General features: G+C 38.6%; 1 protein-coding gene across 3 annotated transcripts in view; it reads right to left on the reverse strand.

The window, feature by feature from the left end:
- The window catches only part of USP25 (ubiquitin specific peptidase 25), a 93,959-nt gene that overhangs the window by 59,938 nt on the left and 9,449 nt on the right, over window positions 1–24,572 (reverse strand). For 2 of the 3 annotated variants that reach the window (XM_040054784.2, XM_040054782.1), the window contains exons 2-4: window positions 12,420–12,497; window positions 11,188–11,332; window positions 2,091–2,214 (exon numbers count right to left, since the gene is read on the reverse strand). In XM_040054784.2, the coding sequence (XP_039910718.1) occupies window positions 2,091–2,214; window positions 11,188–11,332; window positions 12,420–12,497 (347 nt within the window). Of the gene's footprint in view, window positions 1–2,090; window positions 2,215–11,187; window positions 11,333–12,419; window positions 12,498–24,572 lie in introns of those variants that run through there. The other variant, XM_040054785.2, reaches the window with a different exon arrangement.

A 24,572-nucleotide genomic window follows, 5' to 3' on the forward strand; every position in this document is an offset into this window, starting at 1 on the left:
GTTGATCTAGTGTTCCAATGCTGCCAAAACCTTCAAGATCCTCGTTCTTCTCTGCCTCCATTCACAAGCAAAGTCCCATTCCCTTTCTTGAGTCATGAAATACTATGGATCCTTCAGTTAATATTTTTTTAAATAGCTTAGTAGAATAAATTTGTGCAACAAATGGTCCAAAGAACCCTTCAGCAAGCATAGAAAATGTGGTACAGTGCACCAAGGGGGATATGACCTGCAACATGCTCATTTGACATTGCACATGTTACTGTGTGCAATTTTGCCATTAGATGCAAGTCTCTATTTCATAAGACCAACATTTTCTCTACAAATAACGAAATAGGTTGTCTAGATGCCTTTGTACACAGAGAAAAAAAGGCATCCTTTGTTGTTTTCTGCAGTCAGAAAAATATACTCTGTAATTTAAGTAGAAAGTATTTATAATACTAAGTTACAGGCTAAGCAGATAGGATCAAAGAGCAGTTTTTAGTTTCAAAAGTGAAAAACAAAGTCTACAGCAAAAATCCTAAATCTTCAAGGTTCCCAAGAACTGAAGAAAGCAGAAGCAGTCAAGGCTTGGGTAAAGAAAAAGAGGGAGAAAATTTTCCATCTCCAGAAATAGGTCCATCTTTCTGAGTGCCTGCCTAAATCACAACTCCGTAATTACAATTCTGCCCTTCCAAAAGGAACATGCAAGAGCTGACCTTCTGAAAACAAAACAAAACAAAACAAAACAAAAAACAAAAAAAAAAAAAAAAAAAAAAAAAAAACAAAAAAAAAAAAAAAAAAAAAAACCACGAACACCTGGACAGAACTTCCACCATCCTCTTGTATACATGCACTAAAACTGAAGTTTTAGAAAAAACAATACCTTAAATGCTTCTTCCAGCTGTAAATGAGAATATAAACCCCTTTCATCCTACCTTTCCCTCCTAAAATATGTTCTATTAAATTCATATTACAAGATGACTTTTATCATAAGGGGGGCAGGGATAGAAGGGTATGCTTATTCTCACAATTAGCATATTTATTTTTCAAAAGGGAAAACAAAATTACTATTGATAAAGTACTACAAATAAAGCAATAAAATATCCATATTCTCAGAGATGGAATTTTCTAATAAGTTATTTAGCCTATCAAACACAATGAACTAAGAAAAAGAAATGTTGTGGTTAATCTCCCCCATCTAAATTATTTTTTTATAAAATTGGTCTTTTACAAGGAGGCAGTACTTTACCTCCTATCAAGGATCAAATCATTGCCTGTTTCCCTTAGAACAAGACCAGCCACAAATGAAAAACTCAACATTCCTCTCAAGACCAGTTACAGATGGAAAAAAAGAAACATCGCTCCCACACAACCTTACACCCAGGCTTAGTTCAAGTCCCAAATATTTCATAATTGTACCAACATTACCAAAAGAACATACACTGTACAAAAAGTTATCATAAAATCTGATCAAAAGTTAGCTCAAAGACTCTTATCACACCCAAACTACGAGAGCTAAGTTTATAGAACTTTAAATCCAGAACTTCACTCAAAGCCTATAAATCTTATTTGTTAAATAGGTTAATAACATTCTTCAACTGCTAAAATGGAGCAGCTGCTCTTAGTATCCTCAAATCATAATATTAATACCCACTCCCTCCTTCTTCCCACTGCCTCAGCACAGAGAGAAGAAAATGAAAAATGAATATATAATAATATTATAAAATGAACACTGCAAAAAACAGGACAAAGTATTTATTAGCTTCTTAATTATGTTTTGGGTTTTGTTGCTTTTTACCTGGTACACAAGAGAAACTTAAGGGTTTAGGTCCTATTTAAATATCATCACACAATTCTCTATCTCCATCCACTTCCCCATATTTAAAGAAATACATAAATATGAAACATACTATTAATCCTAGTCCACACATAATAGACTATTTTCCAATGTAGAGCATACAATACATTAAAGCAGCAACCTGAAGCCAGGCATATCAGTAGCACAAGTAAAAGTAAACAAGGTATTATTTGTTAAAAGTTTAAAAAAAGCAATACAGGCCAATCTCCAACTCTTTAATTTAATTTCTGCTTTATATAAGTTGTTTGTTTACCTGCTAATGGCTTGTTCCTCATCTGTTATTCCAGTCTCCCTGAATGCCCTGTTTGATTCCTCCAAACTCAAGGCAATTGCCCTCTGAAGATCATCTTTATCATCTCCAGTGAGATCAATCACATCTGAAAAGCAAAACTATCTTTCTCAAAATTAAAAGTGAAACAGAATGAAAGGTAAGTCTTACTGTAGAGGAGAGAGCCCACGTGGATTGCTGAGCACCATTCCAGTCCATCCCTCCTGTGCCCTACGCTCTTTCAACCACTAACCCTGCTAACAGCTCCCTTCTGCCTCCAAGCCAGATAAAAACCTCAGCACCTCACTCCTGATATGATGGGCATAGTTCTCCTTTCTACTAATGTTCTTAAGTTTCACAAAGCCATGGGACAAATTTAAGAATCCATGTTTTCTGAAACCCTTCTTAAAGCAATACACTTAAATGCATTACTTCAGCTATTGAGATTAGTTGCTTCAGGGACCATATGATGAAGAGGACCTTACTGAAAAAGGATACCTTAACTGAGCATAGTTGATTTTCCTCCTCATGAAGGAACATGAAATGGAGTTTTCCCAACACTGTCCCAAATTCTACACGTACTTCTGTACCCTGGTGAGCCAAATACTTTCACACAGTTTCATAACAAGTGGGAGAGCTCCTTACTCAACCTAATAATTTTCTATCCTGTTTGTGCATTCCTTTTCAGGACATATTTAAATTCAATTTCATCTACTGAAAGTATCACAGCATGAAAATAACAAATACTGGAGACAAAATGAGGATCCATACTTGGATACACGGGGAATACTGGATGGACTACTGACTGAAAACAGCTCAACTTCTGCCTTCTTCACCAGCTCTTAAGAAGACTGACATCCCTTGTAAACTTCCTTATTTTCTGACGGCAGCAACAACACCCCTCCTCCCAATTCAGGTGGGATCCTACCACACACCACAACACAAATCATGTCCCCATCAGGCACAGTCAAGCTTTTAGAGCAGCTAGAGCCTACAGGAATGTCCATCAGCTGCACAAGACCTTCAAAAAAGTCGAGGTCACTGGTTATCACCATTTCAAAGGTCAGAAGTCTCATTTTCCAAGTCAGACAGAAAGAAAGGAAAAGTGTGAAAGGGACTTTTGCATGCAATATCAGACAGACACACATGGAGCATTGACTGGTTTGAGTCTCCCTCTTCTAAGGCAAAGTTTACTCAAAGAGTTATGAAAGAGACTTGTGTCCAGCCTGGGGTTTGGCCATTAGAAGCTGAAAGGCTCTGGGAGAAAGAGATACAGATTTGAAACTGGCAATTGCTCACAAAGAGAGACAAGAGGCTTGCCAGGATTTCTCCTTCCATAGGCTAACCCAGTTACTCCAAAGAGCTTGTCTGTCTATGTTCTGACTTTTCTCCTGCAAGGGCAGGCCCACTGTAAAGACTGTAACTTCCCCTATTCCTCTGGGCTTTCTTTTTTGGGATGTTCCTCATTGGATCAGAACAGAACACTGAATTTAGTACACAAAACTCATTGCTGCAGTCATGCATGAACAGAAACTAAGATGACCTGTCCTTGCAGAAAGCTGAAACCAGAAAGAAGTTGTGAAGAAACTTCTCTGTTAATGCCAGCATCTTCAAAACCTAGCTTTAAATTCAGCCCTGTTTTCTCCAAATAATGGTTGAACTTCTACTTTATTTAGTGGGCCTTCAATGGGAGCATGCTTACCTGCAGAGTAGACTGGGCAATCTGTTGTGATCCAGAAGTATGGAAAAACACTATTGCTATAAAAGCAGCACTTTCTAATTTTATTCTTAGACCTCCTACAGTCAGCTCAGATCTTCCAGCATAACAGGAAGGTACTTCATTTCAGATGCCTGAAATTCTCATTCAGAAGTACTAAAGCAATTACAACCACCAGCAGTGGAAGTCTCCCCCAGGGAAGTTTTGATAAATATGCTGCCAATGCTGAGAACAACAAAATTTGGGTGAAAATACCACCTCAGCCTGGATCACATGCAAACCTGGCTCTGTCCTACAGCCTGACAGCAGGAGACTAGAAAGGTAGACAGAAATGAGGATCCCCTCACCACACACACACTACCTATTATGCTCTAAAATACAGTGCTTGTGTTGTATTTTCTGCACATTTACAAAGAGCTACACACAGAATCTCATCTTCCCTGAAGCCAAGCTGTATTTCTCAAAGTAGGAACAGTGGTCACAACCCAGCAGCCACACATGCTGATGGACAAGTATGGGATTGCTCTGGTCACCCTCTTACAGGGAGGGATGCTCCTTGAGCAAGTCTCTAGTCGGGTAAGAGTGATGACATTTTTATATGACAGTAAAGAAAGTTAGATTAAGAGGTCAGCTTCTTTATATCGGAACTATTTTCTAGAAAAGAACTCGATGTAGGTGAAAATGATGTTTTTAACAAAACTGCCCCTGTTATGCAAAAATCTCTCTGGATCAACTCCAACTCACACTTCCATTAAAATAGTAAACTTCTTTGCAACTCCCTAGCTCTCTAATTTGTATTAATCTCTAACACCACCTTAGGCCTTTAGAAGTTTATTACCATTCATATTACCAGTGATTACATAATTTTACTATTAAAATCCCAAATCTTTTACTTCTGTTTGCCTTCCAAAAGCAGATGAGCTAAAAGAGTTTGTTTTGGCATGCAAGGGTTTTGGAGGAGACACTACAGGATTCTCTTTAGAAATGTTCTGTTCATATATTGCTCCTGCTCCACATGAAAAAAGGACAGTAGAGTGAAGACATGTTGCCAGATATTAGCACTACATGTGAGTGGTGCAATCAATTCATGTCACAGAGGGTTTACCTAGCATAATTTATGTCAAAAAATACATTCAAAAGTATCGGCTCATCTATGGTAACCTACTTCACGTAAGCTTTTAGTTCATAGCAAATATAAAATAAAAATGGTTTTGACATTCAAGCGAACGTATTTACAGCTGACACAGTAACTCATTAAGCTGCAACCTCACATATGGCTTGAATCCTAAATCATAAGATGATAAAGAAGACATCAGTAGAATCATAAAAGAAGGGTCAGTCAGAGACTAAACTCTTTGTTCTAAAACACCAAAAATAAATATATATATTTTTATAATATTACCTTGTCTCCACATTTTGAATTCCTGTCAGATGATGATACATTATACAAGTGTACATATAATACATTAAATTAATGAAGCTTTCTTTTTTCCTCACTTTATTTTAAAATATCTTCATGTTTTATAAATTCTTGCCTGGGGATGTTAATGTTACAGCTATTAGTAGTAGAACTCATTCATGAAACTGAGATGCTGATGTTTCCTACCTGACAGACAGATTTCTCTGTTTTAAGTGCGAGTTGGAAGAAAAACAAAATGATTACTTTTATGCAAAGATTTTATCAGACATACAAGTGTTTTTTTTCCTGTGATAGGCTGAAGGATGCATTTCATAAAGGTGTAAGAATAATGCCACTTGTCCAAAATTAGTTACCTGACTTTAATTTACACATGCCAGTTTTGTAATACTCCTCTCATTTAGCCCACAGAATGCTTCAGTTCTCACTGGCTCATCCTCATAAAGGTACTTATAACTTTGATGTCAAATAGCCTTAGAAAATGCAAACATTCTTAACCAGGCCATGACTAGTAAATAAAGTTTGCCTATGAAAAAATTCTCCATGAGCGAAGAAGCTCATCAGCACAGTCTGCCTTGGTGCATGTGTGTTTATTCTATGAAAATTAGCATTCATAATTAATAATCTGTTATACTAAGAAATATAGCCTTGGTTTACAACATTATTATAATATAATAATGTGTCCTTCTGATTCATAAGATTCAGAGAGTTTGACATTGTTTGTTAATCTACAAAATAATTTTAAGTTATATATTGAAATCTGGGACAAAATATACTAGTGTATGTATAATAAATGCATGCACTATATCTATCTATCCCCACAGATCTTCCTTTTTATAAAAAAAGCTTAGTCATCTGTTTACTTCGGAAATTTCTACCATTTAAATAAATGGTTCTTACATGGTTATTGCCTAGGTCATTAAAATAATTACTGTGTTGTTGACTTGGTACTTATATGAGGAGGAGGCAGAGAGTAGGAACTTCAAACTTAAGTAGGCTGGGAAACTCAGCATGAGAGACAGATCAAAAGTAGCAATTGAACTCAGGGACAGGCAATAAACATCCACAGTGATGCAACAACTGGAGCAGGGAGAGAAAAAATGAAGGGGCAGCCTTGAAGGATTCAATAGAGTACTGCCAAAAATGAAAATCCAGCAGCAACTTTCCAATTTCAACACATCAACGACATCAAAATTTTTAAAAGGGAGTTGAGACTACATCTGGTTTATTTATTACAAGCAGAGCTAAGCAAGATCCTATATACTGCCACTGATTCTGTGATGTTAAATTTACAGTAGTCTCAGGCTCCTAACGTGAAGATTTAAAGGGATTTAAATGGCTATATATGCCAATTTTGGTTAAAACTGGATGAGGGGAGAGTACCCAGCACCCCTGCAGCAATTCAGCCAATTCAAACCGCTGTAGTGGTGCAGGAACTTGTAAATATTGGCCATCACTATCTCACAGCTTCCTCATCTCAGCTGTATTTACAACATCTTACAATCGTAACACCTTAAACTGATGACTATCACATTGATGGGGAAGGAGAAAGATAATCATGGCCCAAAGCAACAAGTAAATCTGTAAGATGAAAAGAGGACCTCAAGGTACAAGACTCCCAACATTTTGAAGCAGGGACCTTGACATACCAAGCTGGCAAAACTCCCATGAACTTGGATAGAGATGACACAAATAATCCTTGAAATAGAAGGAAATGTCATGAAGACACATAGCAATGGCTGAGTTAAGCAAGGTGACAGAAGAAGCCACTATCAAATTCTACTCACAGAAACAATAAATGAACAGCTAGATGAGGACCTGTGCCAAGAAGGATCCAGGAGCTACAGCCAACTCATGTTCAATCGGCAATTCACATCATCACAGCACTGAAGAAAATAGGAAGTATTACACTCCTGTCACTACTCCTGTACTACGTGGATATTTATAGAGATTCACCTATTTTTCTTAAGAACTAAGCTGATGTCTTCATTATTGTTTCAAGTGCTACAGTTCAGGAAAAAAGCATGCTAAGGAAGGCCTAGATAAGAAGAAAAAAAGTGACAATAGGTATAGGAAATGCATCCAAATACTTGAAAGGAATTTAGGCTGTTTCATTTAGATCTGAGAGAAGTCTTTTGATACACTGTCTTTGAGCATGCAACACGTCATCTGAGATAAAAGGAATTAAAGTGTACTATAATTTCTACAAGGGGCAAACAAGGAGTAAAGGACTTAACCTGAAGCAAAAGGGACTGAGGCAAGGCACTAGGAGTTTAAAAGTAGGGACAGTGAAGCACCAAAAGAAATTACCCTGTAAACTTTTCAGAATCTCTAGAACAGAACAGTAAGGAATGTTTTTATAAACACCACTTCAGAAGGATTTAGGTACCATTGAGTCTAAACTCTGCCTCACTGGAAGGGGCTGACTGAGTGACTTTTGAAACATATGCAAAGTCTCAAAGTAAGAACAGGAAGATATAAAAAGCCATAAGCCATGAAATCTACAATCCCCAAATTGCTGTGTGTGGCATTTCATAGTTACACTGTAATATGCCCTTATAAAAGGGCTTGAAATCTTTTGTTTTGGCCATGGAATGTGCAATTGTGAAGACTAATAATTCATTTTTAATGAGAAATAACTGAGTTTCCAAAAGAACGGAAGGAGAGAATTTGTCCTGACAGCTGTTTCATTGGAACACAACTTCCAAAACACATCTCTTCATTCCGTTGACTCCTTTAACCCTGGGTTCTTCAAGTTCCTTCAATAATAAGAAGAAAATAGATACATTCTTACCAATCCAACAGTTCTATTGTGCAGCCATAGATGAAAATACAAAAATATTACCTCACATGGGAATAAAAAGGTTTGTAGAGAAATAAATAAAGTGAAACTATTTGGAAGTACTACTAAACTTCTTTTGTTTTTCTTTAAGTATGATGCCTAGGATTTCCTCTACCAAGTGGAACATTAAAATTACCTTAGACTAAAAGGTGTGCATCTGTACATTGCAAGCCTAATGCTTAAGCACTTTCTTCTCACAGAGTGCAAGAAGAAAAAAAAAAAAGTCAAAATCTTAAAACCACCTTTGCAAAAGGATCAGATTAAGCTTGCATCACTGTTGATGTGAAAATACTACATTTGCAGGTGCTTGCACGTGCCATCTTGGACAGACAAAAAGGCGAGCATCATGAATAACTGATTTTGCACGTCAGTCTTTGTTTAACAGATGGAGTAAACTTAATGAAAACCTATTATTTTTTACAGCTGCTGAAATGTTGCATTTGGTAATAAGACAAACCAGATTTTTTTATACCTCCTACAATCCAGGGTGCAACTCTCACTTATGACCATTGTCACACTTCTGGAAGAGCCAGTGCACAATATTCTGGCTGTTATGTTACACATTAACATTTTCATTTTACCCCTTAACTAAGTAACCACGTCAAAGAAACGTAGTCAGTCAAGCTCACAGAACACATCTGACATATCTTTACACAAGAAAAGCATTCAACAGCCTTTGTAAATGACTGGAGGTTTTCTGTGGCATAAAAGACAGCTCTGGTATTTATCTGTGACTTTCTCATTCCCAGTTTGGATGCTTTAACTTGGCAGGACCACAAAGCTCAGTGACTCTTAACATCCCAAGTTCCAAACGTGAAGAGGTAGTTAAGGAGTAAGGAACAGTAAGGGTGAGTTATAATTAACTCATGTAATTATACCTATGTGGGATAATAAAGAGAGCCAAATTTGAGAGACAAGACCCTGTCAGCAACTCAGCATAGCCACTGAGAACTGCCAATAAGTGTTGTTTTGCAGAAGGGAGTGATGATGGTCAAAGCTACCTGCTGAAGGTTTTCCATCCTGTGCCCACCCTTCCATTTCCTCCTCACAAGTCACTGCTCTTTCACACTCCCTTACGTGACGGTGTTTACTTAAACACAGGGCCCTGAGACTTGGCCTTTTTGGTGCACTGAATTTTATAAACCTAGAATCCAAATAATTACAGGCAAACACATTACCAGGGAAGTGTAGGTTTCTTCCAGAAGCATTCACTAGATCTCTACAGGAGCCTGGGAAGGCTCCACGATCACACTGGATTAGGCTTTTGTTCTGCTGTAGGTGTTCAGTTCTTGCCTTGTAAGTCATCCAATATGATGAAAAGCTCACAAAGATGCCTTTATCTCGTAATTTGTTTTCAGTCTCACTAAAACAGCAAAGTCTGGCCAAGGGCTCTCATCTTTGTTCTCAGTGAGGACCTGACTAGACACTAAAGCTACTTTAAAAAAAAAAAAAATTAAAAACCTATTTTTCCCACAGCAGCTGGTGTTTCTTGATCACTGACTTGTTGTGCTGTGTAACTGTATGGAATCTGCCTTCAGCCCTCCAGAAAAGAGAAGAGAATCCTGAAATTCACCTTGGAATGTGCAACTCAAGACCTACTCTTCTCAGTTCGACCACCTGCCACGGGTAACGTGGACTCTTGCAGGTTTGATTCACATCCCTTGTCACCTCATTTCTTCAGTAAGGTTGTACAGCACAGTAAGTGACAGCAAAACTAAATACTTCTATTAATGGGATTGCTATTAAATCTAATTAAACACAGACTCCAAGAGAATCCAGCTTACTATTCCACTGCCATAGCAGGTTGTCAGGACTAGAAACTGTGACACAGTCATGAGTCTGTTCTTAATAGCTTTCATTTCATCAATGGCAATTTTCTGACATTGAAAATTAAACATGCAGAGAAGGTTGTGTGTGCTTTCTTTCCAAAGGAGTGAAAAGAAAAAAACACACAAAAACCACCAGCCACCTACCACAACTTAGTGCATGAATAACACAACTACCTATAATGCACTGAGGACATTTTATATAGGGTTGCTAATAATACCAAGGATTTAAATGTAGTTTTCAGATCAGACATGCTGAGAATAAATTCATCTCTAATAATAAAAAAAGTTTAAAAAGTTCTTGTCAAGGGTCTACAGACAAAAGATAATTGTACAATTGATAAGGAAATCTAACTGAAATTCTTTACATTGAAGGCACCATGACCAAAACAAAGGGGGAAAAAAATCTTACTGCAGGAGGCACTAAATAATTCTACTTGTTTAATAAAATCTACATAGATGTAGATATACTTACACACATATATGGCCAAAAAACTGATACATAATTAAAACATTCTCCAGCTGCATTGCAAATAGCGTAACTACAGCATCGAGAAACTCAGATTTTACAGGTACCAACCCCACTACAAAAGTTCATTTGACTTTTTACTTCTACTTCTTTATTTCTTGAACACACTTTTTTTCTCCCCATAAAAATAATTATACACTAAAGAAGAGGTTTAAAACCTGCAAGACTTAGAGAAATGCAGGTTGAAGGACCTCCTGTATAACGAAGTAAAATTGTTTAAAATCAGGTATGTTTAATGTTAACTTCATCTATAAAATACCTACTGTGTTAGTGCAAAATTTACACTAAACCTCCCACCTCTCCCTTTGTGAAAATCATTCCTATCGGGGAGACGCTATGCTTAAGAATATTCAGCTTTACCATATTAACACCAACAATGAACGACAGGCTCTTCTCCAATTTTGTTTAGACAGAGGAGTACCCAGCTTTTGCCTTAAATTATTTACTGCATTACCCCAAAATAAAACCTGTAATATGGAAGGGGCGGGGGGGGGGGGGGTGTGTGGAGAAAAAAAAAGATGGAAAGCCCAGTTATTCACCCTTTGATCAGTTCCATACATACATGTAAATGTATACTAAACGTAGCTCAAATTAACAAAACAACTACAAGCCCCACTGAAATGAGAAAAGAGAGAATACATAATAATCTAAGAAATGATAAATAAGAATTATCGGCAGATTAAGTTATGTCCCAGGCAAGTTTTATTTCCCATGCCTTTAAACTAAACTTATGAAAAGCAAAAATACCTACTAGTGTCTGCCTGGCTGCCCACGCTGATGTATCTGTCATTCCCAGGAAGGGCTGTTTGGTAGTAAGTTGCCTCCTCTAGCTGGGGAACCTTGGCATTCTTCGCGGTGAGAAAAGCCACAGCCAACTCCAGATTACCATTGCTGTCCTTTAAGCATTAAAAAAAAAAACAAAGAAGTGAGAGTCCCCTCACCCTTTATTTGATTTTTCTTAAAAGCAAAGGACATGATTAGCAACTTGAAATCAATAGCCATTGTACAGACAGGTAAAATACTGACTCGAAAAGGAAGTTTACAAATAAATATTCTGCATATTTCACTTTTTTTAACCAAAATAAAGATAAAACATCTTAGAAAAAATTGTTTTGGTGGAGTTTCACTTATTTCAGGAAAGAAAAGTCTTATAGTGTAGGTCAAACTCTCAACAGACATAACCATCATATTCACTGGAGTCAGACTTCAACAGGAGTTAGATGAATTCTTCTGAAAATAGACAGTTTCATTTTTAAAGCCAGAGATCCTGGCTTTTGAAAAGCATTTGTGCACATGACTTATGCTAACAACAGCTACCTATTTACTAAGTCCTCATTTACCATGTATAAATGGCTAAAAAGTTCTGCTTGAGGGAGACAAAGCATTTTTAAATTTTATATATATATATATATGTACAAGGAAACAGAATGCAGAGAGATCTGCTATTTTTACTTCCATCAAAGAACTCTTCTGTTCTGTGCAATAAATTACAATGGTTGAAAAAAACACTGAAACTATACCAAATTAGCAAAGGCTGTCAAGTTCAATCAGAGTTCTTCATTCTACACAGTGAGCAAGGTCTGGCATGCTATTATCTGGCATGATAGAAAACAGCCACACCTTGACAAGAAAACACCACTTGGTTCCTCAGGAGCTGACCGCCTGTAGTAGCACCAATGTATCCCAAAACAATTCACACAAAAGTTAAAGGCAAGTCATAACATTCCTGTCTTTTCATTTTTGAGCATTTGATTAATTTTTAGCTCTGTACCAAAAGAGAACAAGATTCCTTGTAAAGTAAACAAGCCATCATTATTAGCTTTTTTCCCCTCATGTAAGAAATTCAAGCTGGGAAGGGAACAATGAAGGAAGGGAAAGGAGGGAAGGAAGAAAAGGACAGGAGTAAGAAAGGGTGGGATTTATGGCTCTCACAGGCAGTTAAGATACATTCAGGTGTGTTCAGCTACAACTCAGTTATCTTACCTTCAGTGCCTGTTGTAGTACCTGGATGTCATTGATACCAGTGATCTCCCTCAGCTGATTTAAAAATGTTTGCTGGTGCTAAAAAACAAACAAACAAACAAAACAAACAACAACAGATCATCAAAATAAGATTAGAGCCAAATAACAGCAAAACCAATTCTTAACAGAGTAAAGTCCTCCACAAACATTAAAGGCATCTCCATATGAGGTTTATGCACCACAAAGGAACCCTTCATTACTCGACTTTGTCTTAGTTTCTGCAATCTGGGCACTTTTAATTCTCAAATTTAATGATTTTGCATTTTAGTGGGTTTGCTAGGTTTTGGATTTTTTTAAACAAAAAAACTGGGTAAGCTTATATAACATGGGTTTAAGAAGCCTATGTAAAGCCACAATTGGTCCTTCTAAATAAACAAAACTCCACAGCTTTGGTCTCCAAAGGCAGTAGTGGAAATAGCTGACTGAACTCCCACCAAAAGCAGCTTCTTTATTCTCAGTTATTCTCAACCCCATTATTTCCTTAACGTAAATAATTCCTAGTCACTCCAACCACAAAACCAGGAAATTCAACTTTGCTGAGCACTTAGGTGTTTTAAGAGAAATACTATAAAAATCCAAACAAAACAGGTTTCTTAATACTGAAACAGAACTTCAAGAAGCCATCCAAACTGTCTTCCTAGACCAATTGAATCCAGCTCTCCCAAACCATATAAGTCAGCACCCAAGACTGAGTTTAAAGCAACATTAGGAATTAGAAAAAGAACAAGAGGTTTTGGATCTCTTAAATATTCACTCCATAAGAATTCTGAGGCTTCATTTTGTTTTATTTAAATAAAAATCTGTTTAGAGCCAACAGATGATTTACTCTGCTCATGTTCTAGGCTCATCACAGAAGCAAAAAGCAGGCACTAAGCTGGAACAATCCTTGAACTCCTGTTAACCATTATAAGCATCTTAACCATTAAAACCATGAAAACACAGAGCACTGACCATTGTTCCCCTACTAACAAATTCAATTGTTCCTTCAGCAGATGGGAAATGGAGAAAAAATATTTGCAAATGGTTTTTCTTTTTTATTCTTCGCCCACCACATCCTGAACTCTAAACAGTAATTTCATCTATGAAAGAGAAAAATTTTGTAAAGTATAGGGTTTTGTTTGCATGACAAAAAGCGTATTTCCTACTGGGAACAAATAAACATTCTCCTGCTACTTTCCAAATTCGTTTTAAAATAGCAACTATAATTGTCTTGCAGCTACTCCTAAAATACTTATCTTTTAACTGAATTATCTGGAATCAAATATTCAAATACCCTTATTCTTCCCTTATCACTCTTTTGTATAGAGGAGGAAATTAAGATCTGCATGAATGCTGAATTCCCCAGTGAGAAACTAACCTGGCAAGCACTACTTCATGCCCTAATAAGTTGAAATAGAAGGCGTATAGTTCAGGATGTTTATGAATTACAGACACAATCTTCCCTTCATTTATGATCCTAAGAGACACTGCTAACAATCCCATTTGCCTCCTTTTTGCTTTTCCTTTTAAAAACCCTTCTGTTGCCACAAGAAGAGTGAAGTGATCAGAAAAACAAACTCCCATTCTATCCCCATCCCTCACCCCCTCGACTGTTTACTCTGTGCATTTCATAACACTGTACAAAGCCACTCGTTTCCCCTATAAAGTTGCTTTCCTGCCCCTAAGTCTGGCAAGAATCAAAGAAATTAAATAGAGTATTCAGGGAAAAAATAATCACAACAGCATTAAAATTGCCAGAAGCAATTCAAGGCATGGCAATAAAGTGGTTTTCTTTTTTTATTTGCCACCAACATGATGATAAACAAAACAGAAAATAGGTTCGCTATAAATTATTATAACAAGTTCTAACAGATTTCTGTATCTTCCACAATATATACAACACTTGGAAAGGCTGATTGGAGGATATTTATCGTTCACAGAGACTGGGAAAAGACAGAAGAGACAGTTTACCAACAAACAATCTCTTAGCAGTTCAAAATATTGGCTGTTAATTTATGAGCACAGCTGTGACTTATAAACTTAGACATCCGTAGTTTCTATCCACATTTCAGTATTCCAGTGTAAAAGCTGTGTTTCAAGGCCCCCCTCCCATGGACATACACATTTCACAGATCAGAGCTGTACCCAGAGATGCTCCTTTCTCATCAAGAGATGATTTAAGCATCTAATTTTTTTTTTTTTTTTTTTTTTTTTTTTTTTTTTTTTTTTTTTTTTTTTTTTTTTTTAAGGCCAAGAGTTTATGGTACTCAGCTCCAGAATTTCTAACTGGTCATTAAAAGAACAACATTGAGAATCCATAAGCATCACTGCTAGAAGTGACAGGAATTAAGAGGAAAATTAACAGTCCTCCTGAACACCTTAAATGGAGCTTTGGGGCATTTGTTTCATTTAGACATTACTGTTTCTTCAGCTAAATGTGGACAAGTTGCCACTATTTCTAATTGACTAATTTCAAATAATATAGAAGTTAAAGAACAGATACATTCCCTTTCTAGAAAGGGTGTAATTGAAGTTAATTCCACCTGGTCAACATGTTCTTATAATACTTGCTTAATAGACTAACAGATCTCCAGAAGCAATTATAAAACTGCATAGGGCAGCTAAAAACTCTGACTGGTGGCCTTCTCTTCCACAAATTCACAATCTGCCCTCACCCTCACATATCTGATGTAACTGTATCCATCATTTTTACTGGACACTGACCTTTTTTGCAACCAGATGTTTAACTTGTCATTACTCTCCTTCACTGTTATAATGACAGTAACATTATCACTCGTGAAACAGTATTAACACAAGTAATTCTATTTTTTTTCATTACAAGTGACAGAGCAGCCAGCTATCAAACCGTCTCCTCATTCACTATCAGAGGGTGAGATTAAATTTTCTTTTTGCTTTCCTTTTCACTTAAGACACTTATGAAACAATTGCAACCATATTCAGAGAGTTTATATTACTTAGTTCCTGATGTGACTTTATTTAGTGCATACATGCTACTTTGCAAAGTCAAAATGGCTAAATTTTATTTGTTTTGAATAATATTCCTTTAGCTCTGGTTATTGCAGCATACAGGAAATGTATGTTACTATTACTTATGACTTGGAGATCAATTTGTAGTGCAGTTAAATTTCTTCTGTATGATAAGAAATATTTAATACAATACTATAGACAGCCTTCTACATATGAAGCAAGCCACCCACCTTACCCCTATTAATGCTCATTCTGATTATATTTACCCTAAAAACTCAAGAAGCTTGGGCTACCTTGAGCTGAAGTGACTGTAGCATATAGACCTTCAAATGACTAAAAATACATAGATATATATTAAACAATTATAAGAATAATTCACTCACAGGCTATAACCAAAAATACCCAAAGGAGCTCACCCTATGCTAGAACAAAGATAAAATATGAAGAAGCCAGCAGACAAGTATTTGCAAGTGTCTGAAATACCTACACCGATGCATGCTCATGAAATCAGGTCAGTGAGAGAAGTTTCAGATCACAACTACCAGTACTAACATTAAAAAGCTGCTGTATTTTTTCAATGCAGCTCTTTCCTAATTCCCTATTTTTTCCAACCTTGCCTCAGCAGATGTTCAAATTCTGAATTATAACTCATAATTACAACTGTTCTTTAATTCAGTTTATGAAACAGCCTCTCTTTTCAAATGGAGACACAAACCAGATCATTCCAACAGAACCAGATACAACTACTGGTGCTAAGAGATCCATTTCCATTTTTTCAAATTTGCCTGTACTCACTTCTGTTTGCCATCCTATCCTCAAATTTACATGACTGCTTCTGTATCTTTTCTCTAGCAGAGATCCTAGAGTTAAGTGAGGCAAGACTCCAGGAATATCCGCAGTGTTAGGACATATGTGCACACATGTCACACACACACCCATCCTCCATGGAGTCTGAGCAGCATTTGAGTAAACTCTAAAAAGCCCCCAGGACCTGATCTCCGACACCAGACTGTGCTGCTACAGCTGCTGCAGGGTACCCCAAGTCCTGGCCACACAAAGGAGATGGTTCACTGACGCTATGGCTGCCCTGGGATCCAGCTGTTCATACCCCTCAGTCCCACCACATCACAAAGCACTCTGTTCCCTGGGGCTTTCATGCACAAGCTATTCCCAGCCTTTCCCTTTCCTCTGGCTCCCTGAGGTATGCACTACACATCTTCAGGCTTTTAGCTCTTGGAGAATTTTCACTAACAGGAAATTCTCCCATTTTCCTGGATGGAAGCCAAATTTGTGTATTAGGAATGCATGCCCTTATTTCCAAGTCTCTTCTTTTTCAGCCATCCCTCCCTTGCTCTCAGGAAATGCCCAATTAAGATTATCTGGTTTATGACCTCACACAATAGCATATTCAGTAGCTGCGCCAGCACCAGTGAAGCAGAAAAGGATCTGCACTACTATCAGCTCAGAGAGATACTGTGCCCAAATTAGTTCCACAGCAGTACTGTAAACTCTGATATAACTTCCTACTATCAAAGCAAAAAGCTGAATTACACAAATGTTTTTATTGAACAAGGCAAATCTCATAAACTGACTAATACTGAATTACAGTGAAGATAAATTTGGGGGAAATATTAGCCACTTTTTGATCTGTTTATTTTCTCCTCTCCGTAGCTTCTGAAAAAGCACATGTAAACTTTGGCTTTATTCGTGGCAACATCCAAATATTTGCATTTGCAACACAAGCACTTACAAACTCAGAAGATAAAACAACCTTTTTTGCATTTCCAAGCACAGATAAAATTGTATGCTCAGGAATGAACGAGATGATCCAACCATTAGCAAAGAAAACGGGATCTATGGCCTCACTACACAGTTCACATTTCAATAGTACATAATGAAAATGCATTAGGGATGCCAAGCTGATTAGAAGTATGGAACGCTCCTATGGGGAAAGGCTGAGAGAACTGGCATTGTTCAGCCTCTGAGATGGCTTAGGTGTGACTCGTAGCCTTCCACCACATGATGGGAGCCTACAAGAGAAAATGGGGAGAGATTATTTACAAGGGCCTGGAGTGACAGGACAAGGGGCAATGGTTTCAAACTGACAGAGAGTACATTTAGATTTTATATCAGGAAAAAATTCTTTACTGTGAGGGTGGTGAGGCACTGGAACAGGTTGTCCTGGGAGGTTGTGGGTGCCCCATCCCCAGAAGTGTTCAAGGCCAGGTTAGATGGGGCTCTGCACACCCTGGTCTAGTGTAAAGTGTTGCTTCCCATGGCAGGGAGGTTGGAGCCACATGACCTTTAAGATGCCTTCCAACCCCGGCCATAATTCTGATTCCTGAGGGATGTGTACTTTTATCAGAGACAAAAAGAAAGAAAGAGGAAAATGCAAATGCTGAGAATGTTATCTTGACTCAGGCTCTCCACACAAACCCCACTTTCTAGCACAACACGTAAGACCTATTTATTGGAGGAAAACTCAAATGACATTGCACAAATATTTTATATTAAAGACAACTCCAGTGAAGCCTAAGCTGCAGAGGACCTGCTAATGGCATTGCTTGCAGGCAAGTAACTAATAAGCTGGTTTCCTCAAATGATGCTGCTGTAATGAGAAGAACACTGAGAGCTTAGAGGAATGTAATCCTCTATTAACAGGCTTTAGGTTTCTGCTACAAACAAACAGAAATAGTTTAACATACAAAGGACAAGCATACTAAAGACCCTCAATTACTACTGTGAATATCATTTTCTGCCACATTAATCATATCTCCTAGGAATAGTTAAAAGGCCCACAGACACTACTGTATATTACAGCTTCCAGCAACACAGATACATTAACCATTTTCTAAATATGCTGTTGGTCAAGTTCCAAATAGGCAAATAAAAACTAACTCCTTCCATGAAAATTTTGAGTTGAAACACAGGGAAAACGCACAGTCAACTCCAGAAGGTTTTGCTTTTCCCAGCTCTGTCCTCAAGATTTTTCTCCATACATGTGCAGAATAAATGTATTTATAAGAATATATAAATTAGAAAGTCATTGTATGTGTATATATATATTTTAAGCACTATTTTGCTAGTGCAAAGACCAGCTTAAATCTCTGCACTAGTTTTAAGGCTTTCCTTAAAGCACAGCAGAATCAGGTTCCCTTGCCCAGTATCTTAACTGGGCTTCCATTTGTCCAGGTATGAAAAGAGAAACCTCTTACATGACATTGTATCCTCTAAGAAAGTAGGTAAAGATATATTTTTATACACACATTAATGCAAAATGCACCTCAGCTTTGGTTCAGATAAAAATCACCTGTGGAGAGCAAAGGACATGCACAAAGACAGCAGATTTTCAGTCTGGGACTACTCTGCACAGGCTGCCAAAATCTGACAATTACAGCAGCAGCTTGTACAAAGTGCAACTGGACTGAGAGCAAAAACTTATTTCAAGGAGCAAAAGGACACAGTGTATGGCAGGAACTTTCAGCCAATCATAGCCTACCCAATTAAAACTTTAAGCGGGAAAAGGCTTGAGTGCACTACTTAGATGTGTACACTCCTCTCTCAAGAACTAAATTAAGGATCCTACTTAATCATAGCTTTATGTAACCTATATTGATCCTAGACAACACACAGAATACCCTCACTGGATTTCCACACTTTAATGGGTGACTTTTCAATGAATTTCAATGTTTGATATTAAGGTTTCTACACAACATGAGATCATGCATTCATATAAACACTCAAAATTCTGAGTCTCATATGTAGCAAAAAAAAAAAAAAAACAAAACCTTTTTCACTCTCAGGACATATGTTTGTCTTTATTCAAGCTAATAGCTAAAGATTTTGAAATAAGACTTTAAGAAGAGGCTTGAGGAGCTTGGTTTGTATTCTCTGACACTAAACATAAGGCAAACCCACCTCTGACAGTTATTTACATAAAACTACACAGATGTTATGAGTCAAATCATCACCTGCATGGGGAATACTCTTGCCATGAGCAGGAAAATCACCTGCTCAGTTCACAGGGGGAAATTTTAAAATTAGTCTATGAACTGATTTATGAATACTGTTGCTTAAGTCTGTGTTTCTAGTTGTTACTAATAGCTAGTCCTAAATGAGTCTCAGTGATGATAATCAAGAAAGGATGGCAACCTTAGTACTTACTGAAAAAGGTGTCAGAAATGTAAAATTACTGAGAATTTTGAGGTGTGTTTTAAACCATCATGATTTCTCAATACCCTGCTCAGCATAACAGTGAGCTTCCCAATAGAAATGACAGCAGCTCTGAAATTAATTAACTACACTAAAACCAACGAGATCTTCAGTTAACTAGACACAAGTTAAACTTCAGGTTGTATTCACTGGAACCGCCGCTGGAAAATCTGCTTCACAAAATTTCCTTTTGATTCTTACATACTCCAGTAGCTGTGACAGTAATTAGCAAAAATCTCTCTGCTCCAAATCTGTTGGGTGATTAGTCACCGGTGGCAGTGGGAGAGGTCTTTCAGAGCACCAGCACATATTATCTGTAAACTACACATAAAATTCCGGAGGATTCCTCCAAGAGCCCACCCATGGGCAACAGCTGGGCAGTGCCACGGTATCAGTGGTTCACAGCCTGTCCCACCTCAACACTGAGTGACCCACCAAAAACATACACAAGTCATGGCAAACTAAAACCAGTGCAGTCAGTCAGGGGCAACGTTACACAGATAGAAAGGAGGAGGAGGCTGGAGGATGACATACACAGCAAACTGTGTGTGCATAAATGCACAGCACCACAGGGGTAGGGGTTGGAAGGGGCTTCTGGAGATCATCAACACCCTGCTAAAGCAAGATACACACACATGTATGAGGAAAGGCTGAGAGAAACAGGGCTATTCAAGCTGAAAAAGGGAAGACGTCAAGATGACCTAATTGCAGCCTTCCAGCATCTGAAGGGAGACTACAGGAAAGATGAAGAGAGACTATTTACAAGGGCCTGGAGTGACAGGACAAGGGGGAATGGCGACAAACTACAAGCAGGTTTATATTAATATTGGGAAGAAATTCTTTACTGTCAGGGTAGTGGGTGCAAGTTGCCCACAGAAGCTGTGGATGCCCCACTCCTGGGACTGTTTAAGACCAGGCTGGATGGAGTTCTGAGAAACCTGGTCTAGTGGAAGGTGTCCCTGCCCATGGCAGGGGGTTGGAACAAAATGAATTCCATTTCCAAACTACATCATTCCATAATTCTATGATATTTTTCCAATTCCTCCTGGCTACTCTCTGTTCTTAAAGTTTATTTCCTAATATTTATCTTCTGTTCACAGATATTCACCACCTTGCATAAACATCCCATTTTACAGTGTCTGACTAGGTAGCATGACCAAGACTTGAGCTTTCTCCTCACAGGACTGACTATTGCCTAGAGTATAATCTTACCGTAGCCAGTATTAAGAATGTTCAGTCTTGTCTTTCAGGTCCAAAACAACACTGCCACAAGATGCACATTTTTACACTTTGAGATATTTTCCTTTGCGTCCCAATCACAGTTTAACCCATCACACCAAATACAAGTCTGGCTTATGCTTGATGCTCTTCACAGTCCTTTCACAGGCCTAACTTTCAAGTGGAAAAGGCAGTCCCACTAGCCCATTCAAACATTCAACATGTTTATAGGGCTGTTTTTCTCCAAACAGACATCATAACAGCCTCACCCTGCTTGGCACAACACAGAAGAGCTCCCAAGAAAACACCAAGCTAGCCCCATTCATCCTCCTCACTCTGCCATTACGATAACAAGGGCAACTATTCTAGGAGCAAACAAAACAACCCTGGAAATTCCAAGTGTCCTCAGATCAGTGGGATCCCAGGCTCTGCAATACTTACGAACAATAACACTCACAGGGGCTGTCAGACCACAAGCTGCTTCTGAGGAGTCAGCTGTTCTTCCCAGGCTGTAGCTCCTGCCAGTGCTGGCCAGCCCAGGCTGGTGTTGCCAGATTCCACTCGTCCCTAGGAGCCAGCACCACCACTCGCCCAAACCTCTGGGAAGCCAGGACAGGCTCTCAATAAACCATCAGAGAGTCGCTCTCTGCGTTCACTGATTTCCTGCTAACTCAGTGAGAGACAGGAGTGGGACAAGGGAGGGGACAAAATAAAGACTGCACCAATTTCCACCGGGTTCAACTGTTGTGGAGCAGCAGCCTTATGAGTTGTTTCTCTACCATTATTTTATTTCCTTTTTATCTAGTGAGAGAAATTGATGGGGGGGAAAAGATCTCCTGCAGTCCCCATCCTACTTAGGCACTACTGCAGAAGACTTACACCAATGGGAGATGAATTAAAAATCTCAGTGACAGAAGTGGTGCTCCTGGTGTACACTTCTGTCACCGAGACACACAAAGCAGTCACACGCAGACAAGAGATTTCGCAAGGCAGAGGTCCTTCCGAACCAACTCCCAGCTGAGAGCAGAGAGAAGAGACCCCTTTGTTTATTTCTTACTTTTTATACATTTGTGGGTCTAGCAAAAGTTTGGCTTTTTGGGGTTTCCACCCCTCAGCCTCAGTGGCCAGACGAATTGTCAGTTACAATTGTTTTCAAGTTAGAAATATGCGAACAAAGGACAGAGAAAGAAAAACAAAGGATTTGTTTATGTTACTTCTGTAGGAAAAGGTAGAAAACTGCTCTAATATTCTACAGTAACTAAAAGATCTGATTCCATTTATGAAATTCAAAAGGCCTTAAAAAAAACTCAGAAAAACCAAGGTAACACACTTCTGACAAATGAACATGCACAGTCAGACCCACTCCTGCATGGGCCAAAATGCCATGCACTGCTCTCCACTTCCTGCTTTAGGTGTGCACATCCAGAAGGATTTCATTTACTGCAGTTGTTAATGGCACAAAGATCAAAGTTTCCACTTCACCTCAAACAATTCTGCTACGTGCCCTAGGTAAGTGATACCAGAAGATTTCACAATTTTTTTTCCACACTAAATTCAGCATAGTACAGCAGAGAAATTATAAATAAAATTTAAATTGCACTTTTTCAGAGACAGGTCTGTATTACAAAGAGTCCACTGTATTCAATAGAATGGACACATTTGGAGAGAGAGCTCAGCTGTCTGTTTAAAAAAAAAAACACAACCAAACTTAACAGAAAGCCTTTCAATAAAGGCTCTTCCGTTTAGTCCAATTAAAAAAAAAAAAAAAAAATTAGTGACATGATTTCCTACAGAAACAAGCCTTGTAATCACAGAGTGGGCACGTACCCAGGCACGTCTTCCCTCCTGCCTCTCAAATGAAACAGCTCAAGGCCACCTCCAGCAGCCTGGCCTGGCCCCAGGGATCCCCAGAATCCCCAGCAGCATCCCCAGACTCCCCTGCACCTTGACCAGGCCGTGTAGCTCCTGATCACACTGCCTGCTCTTGCCCACATCTTGGGCCACAAGAAGTTAGAGGAGACAACACAGAGGGTTTGGGAAGAAGAACAGAGGGGGAGCAGCTCCACTCCACTGCAGTGAGGTCTGCCAGAGGTGAATTTACCCGACAGCCTCAATTGGTCACCCCATCATCAGCTGCTGGTACATTATAAGACAAAATTACAGCAGGAAAGTCACACCACTATTCACAGCATTCAGTAAAATGATTTGATAGCTCATCCTGCCCTCCATTAATCATCTAAAAAGAAATCGTGTGAAGAGACATGTTTTTAGCCTGGGGAAGCACATGTGGGCAAGGACAGACGCAAGGCACAACTCCGCACAAGAACGAGCCCACAGATATCATTAAGCCCTGTGCAATCTGGGGCAGTGTTTAACAGGTCACCTGGAAGGTGACAGGCTTCTGACAGCAGCTCCAGCTTCTAGGGGAAGACAGCCTTTCCTGGGTCAAGCACCAGGAAGGCGCTGGCACGTGGCACGTCCCTGCGGAAAGGTCACTGCCACAGCAGTGGGAAGGGCAGCCAGCAGCTTTGACCTGCAGCAGGTAACAACTGCCGTGGATGCAGGTGATGTTAGAATTGAAATGAACCTCAAACACAGCACAGACACTACAGTATTCAAAGACATGGTGAGATCTGCACCAGGGATCAACGTGTCATTTTATTACCTCACAATTAAAGAAATAGTAAATTCAGCATTGCACTCCAGAGGGCAACTGAAATTTTCCAAGCCATTTTCTTTCATGGACAAAGAAAAAAAAAATGTTTTGTTTAAAGTTTGGGGGGGGGCTTTAATGGACTTCGAATTACCTTATATTGAAACACACATTTGCCTTACCTCCCACAGAAAGCTGAAGCACTATATTATAATACATTCGGACATGGTCTCAGGAAATCTCCAACAACTTTGGTTTGTAAGCACTGTTCACTGTAATTTAGCCCTGTCAGTTTTCCCTGTGCCAGTGGTGTCGTAACAGTACCACCAACAATGACTTTCTGCTATCACCATACACCCACCTGAAGCTTCAGAAGCTGACGTGAATAAAAGGGGTATGAAATACTCCTCTAACAAGTTCACATTTCCGGAAAATTATTTGAAACAAAATTTTAAAGTCTGTGCTGCCTTCTCAGCAAACGACAGAGGTGATAAACTCTGATAGTAAAATCTTCAATCCTTTTCCATTCAGTTAGGTCACAAAGCACTCAGTACTTTCCCTGGCCTCTATCAACTCAGCAGAGCCAGTGCACTGCACACACCCTCTGCTCAGCACTAGCAGTGGGTGCCACATTTACCACTCACCTTAAAATGAGCCCCCGAAAAAGCTTCAAGGCAACATGGAAACTTAGCAAGAGCTGGAATTGGTGATGATGCAGAAATCTGTCTATCCTCACCATTAATAAATCCAGAGCTCACCCTGTAGAGGGTACTGTACCCAGAAAGGCACACCAGGCAGCTTCAGGCGAGGGGACAAACTGTGGTCCAGACACTGCTGTCACAAGAGACATTCTGTGGCTTTCAGCACTAAGTCCCGTAAAACACGTGCAAAACCAGAGAGAACTTTTAATAGTTGCCAATAAGCTACTGGTTATTTTTTAATTTCCAAACAAGTAGTGGGATACAGACAGAGAAGACTTAATCCTAGTACCCCATTAAAAAAAAAAAAAAAAAAAAAAAAAAAAAAAAAAAAAAAAAAAAAGTTATAAGCTTAAATATCAGAAT

The sequence above is a fragment of the Hirundo rustica genome, chromosome 2 (assembly GCF_015227805.2).
Source record: "Hirundo rustica isolate bHirRus1 chromosome 2, bHirRus1.pri.v3, whole genome shotgun sequence".
NCBI lineage: Eukaryota > Metazoa > Chordata > Aves > Passeriformes > Hirundinidae > Hirundo > Hirundo rustica.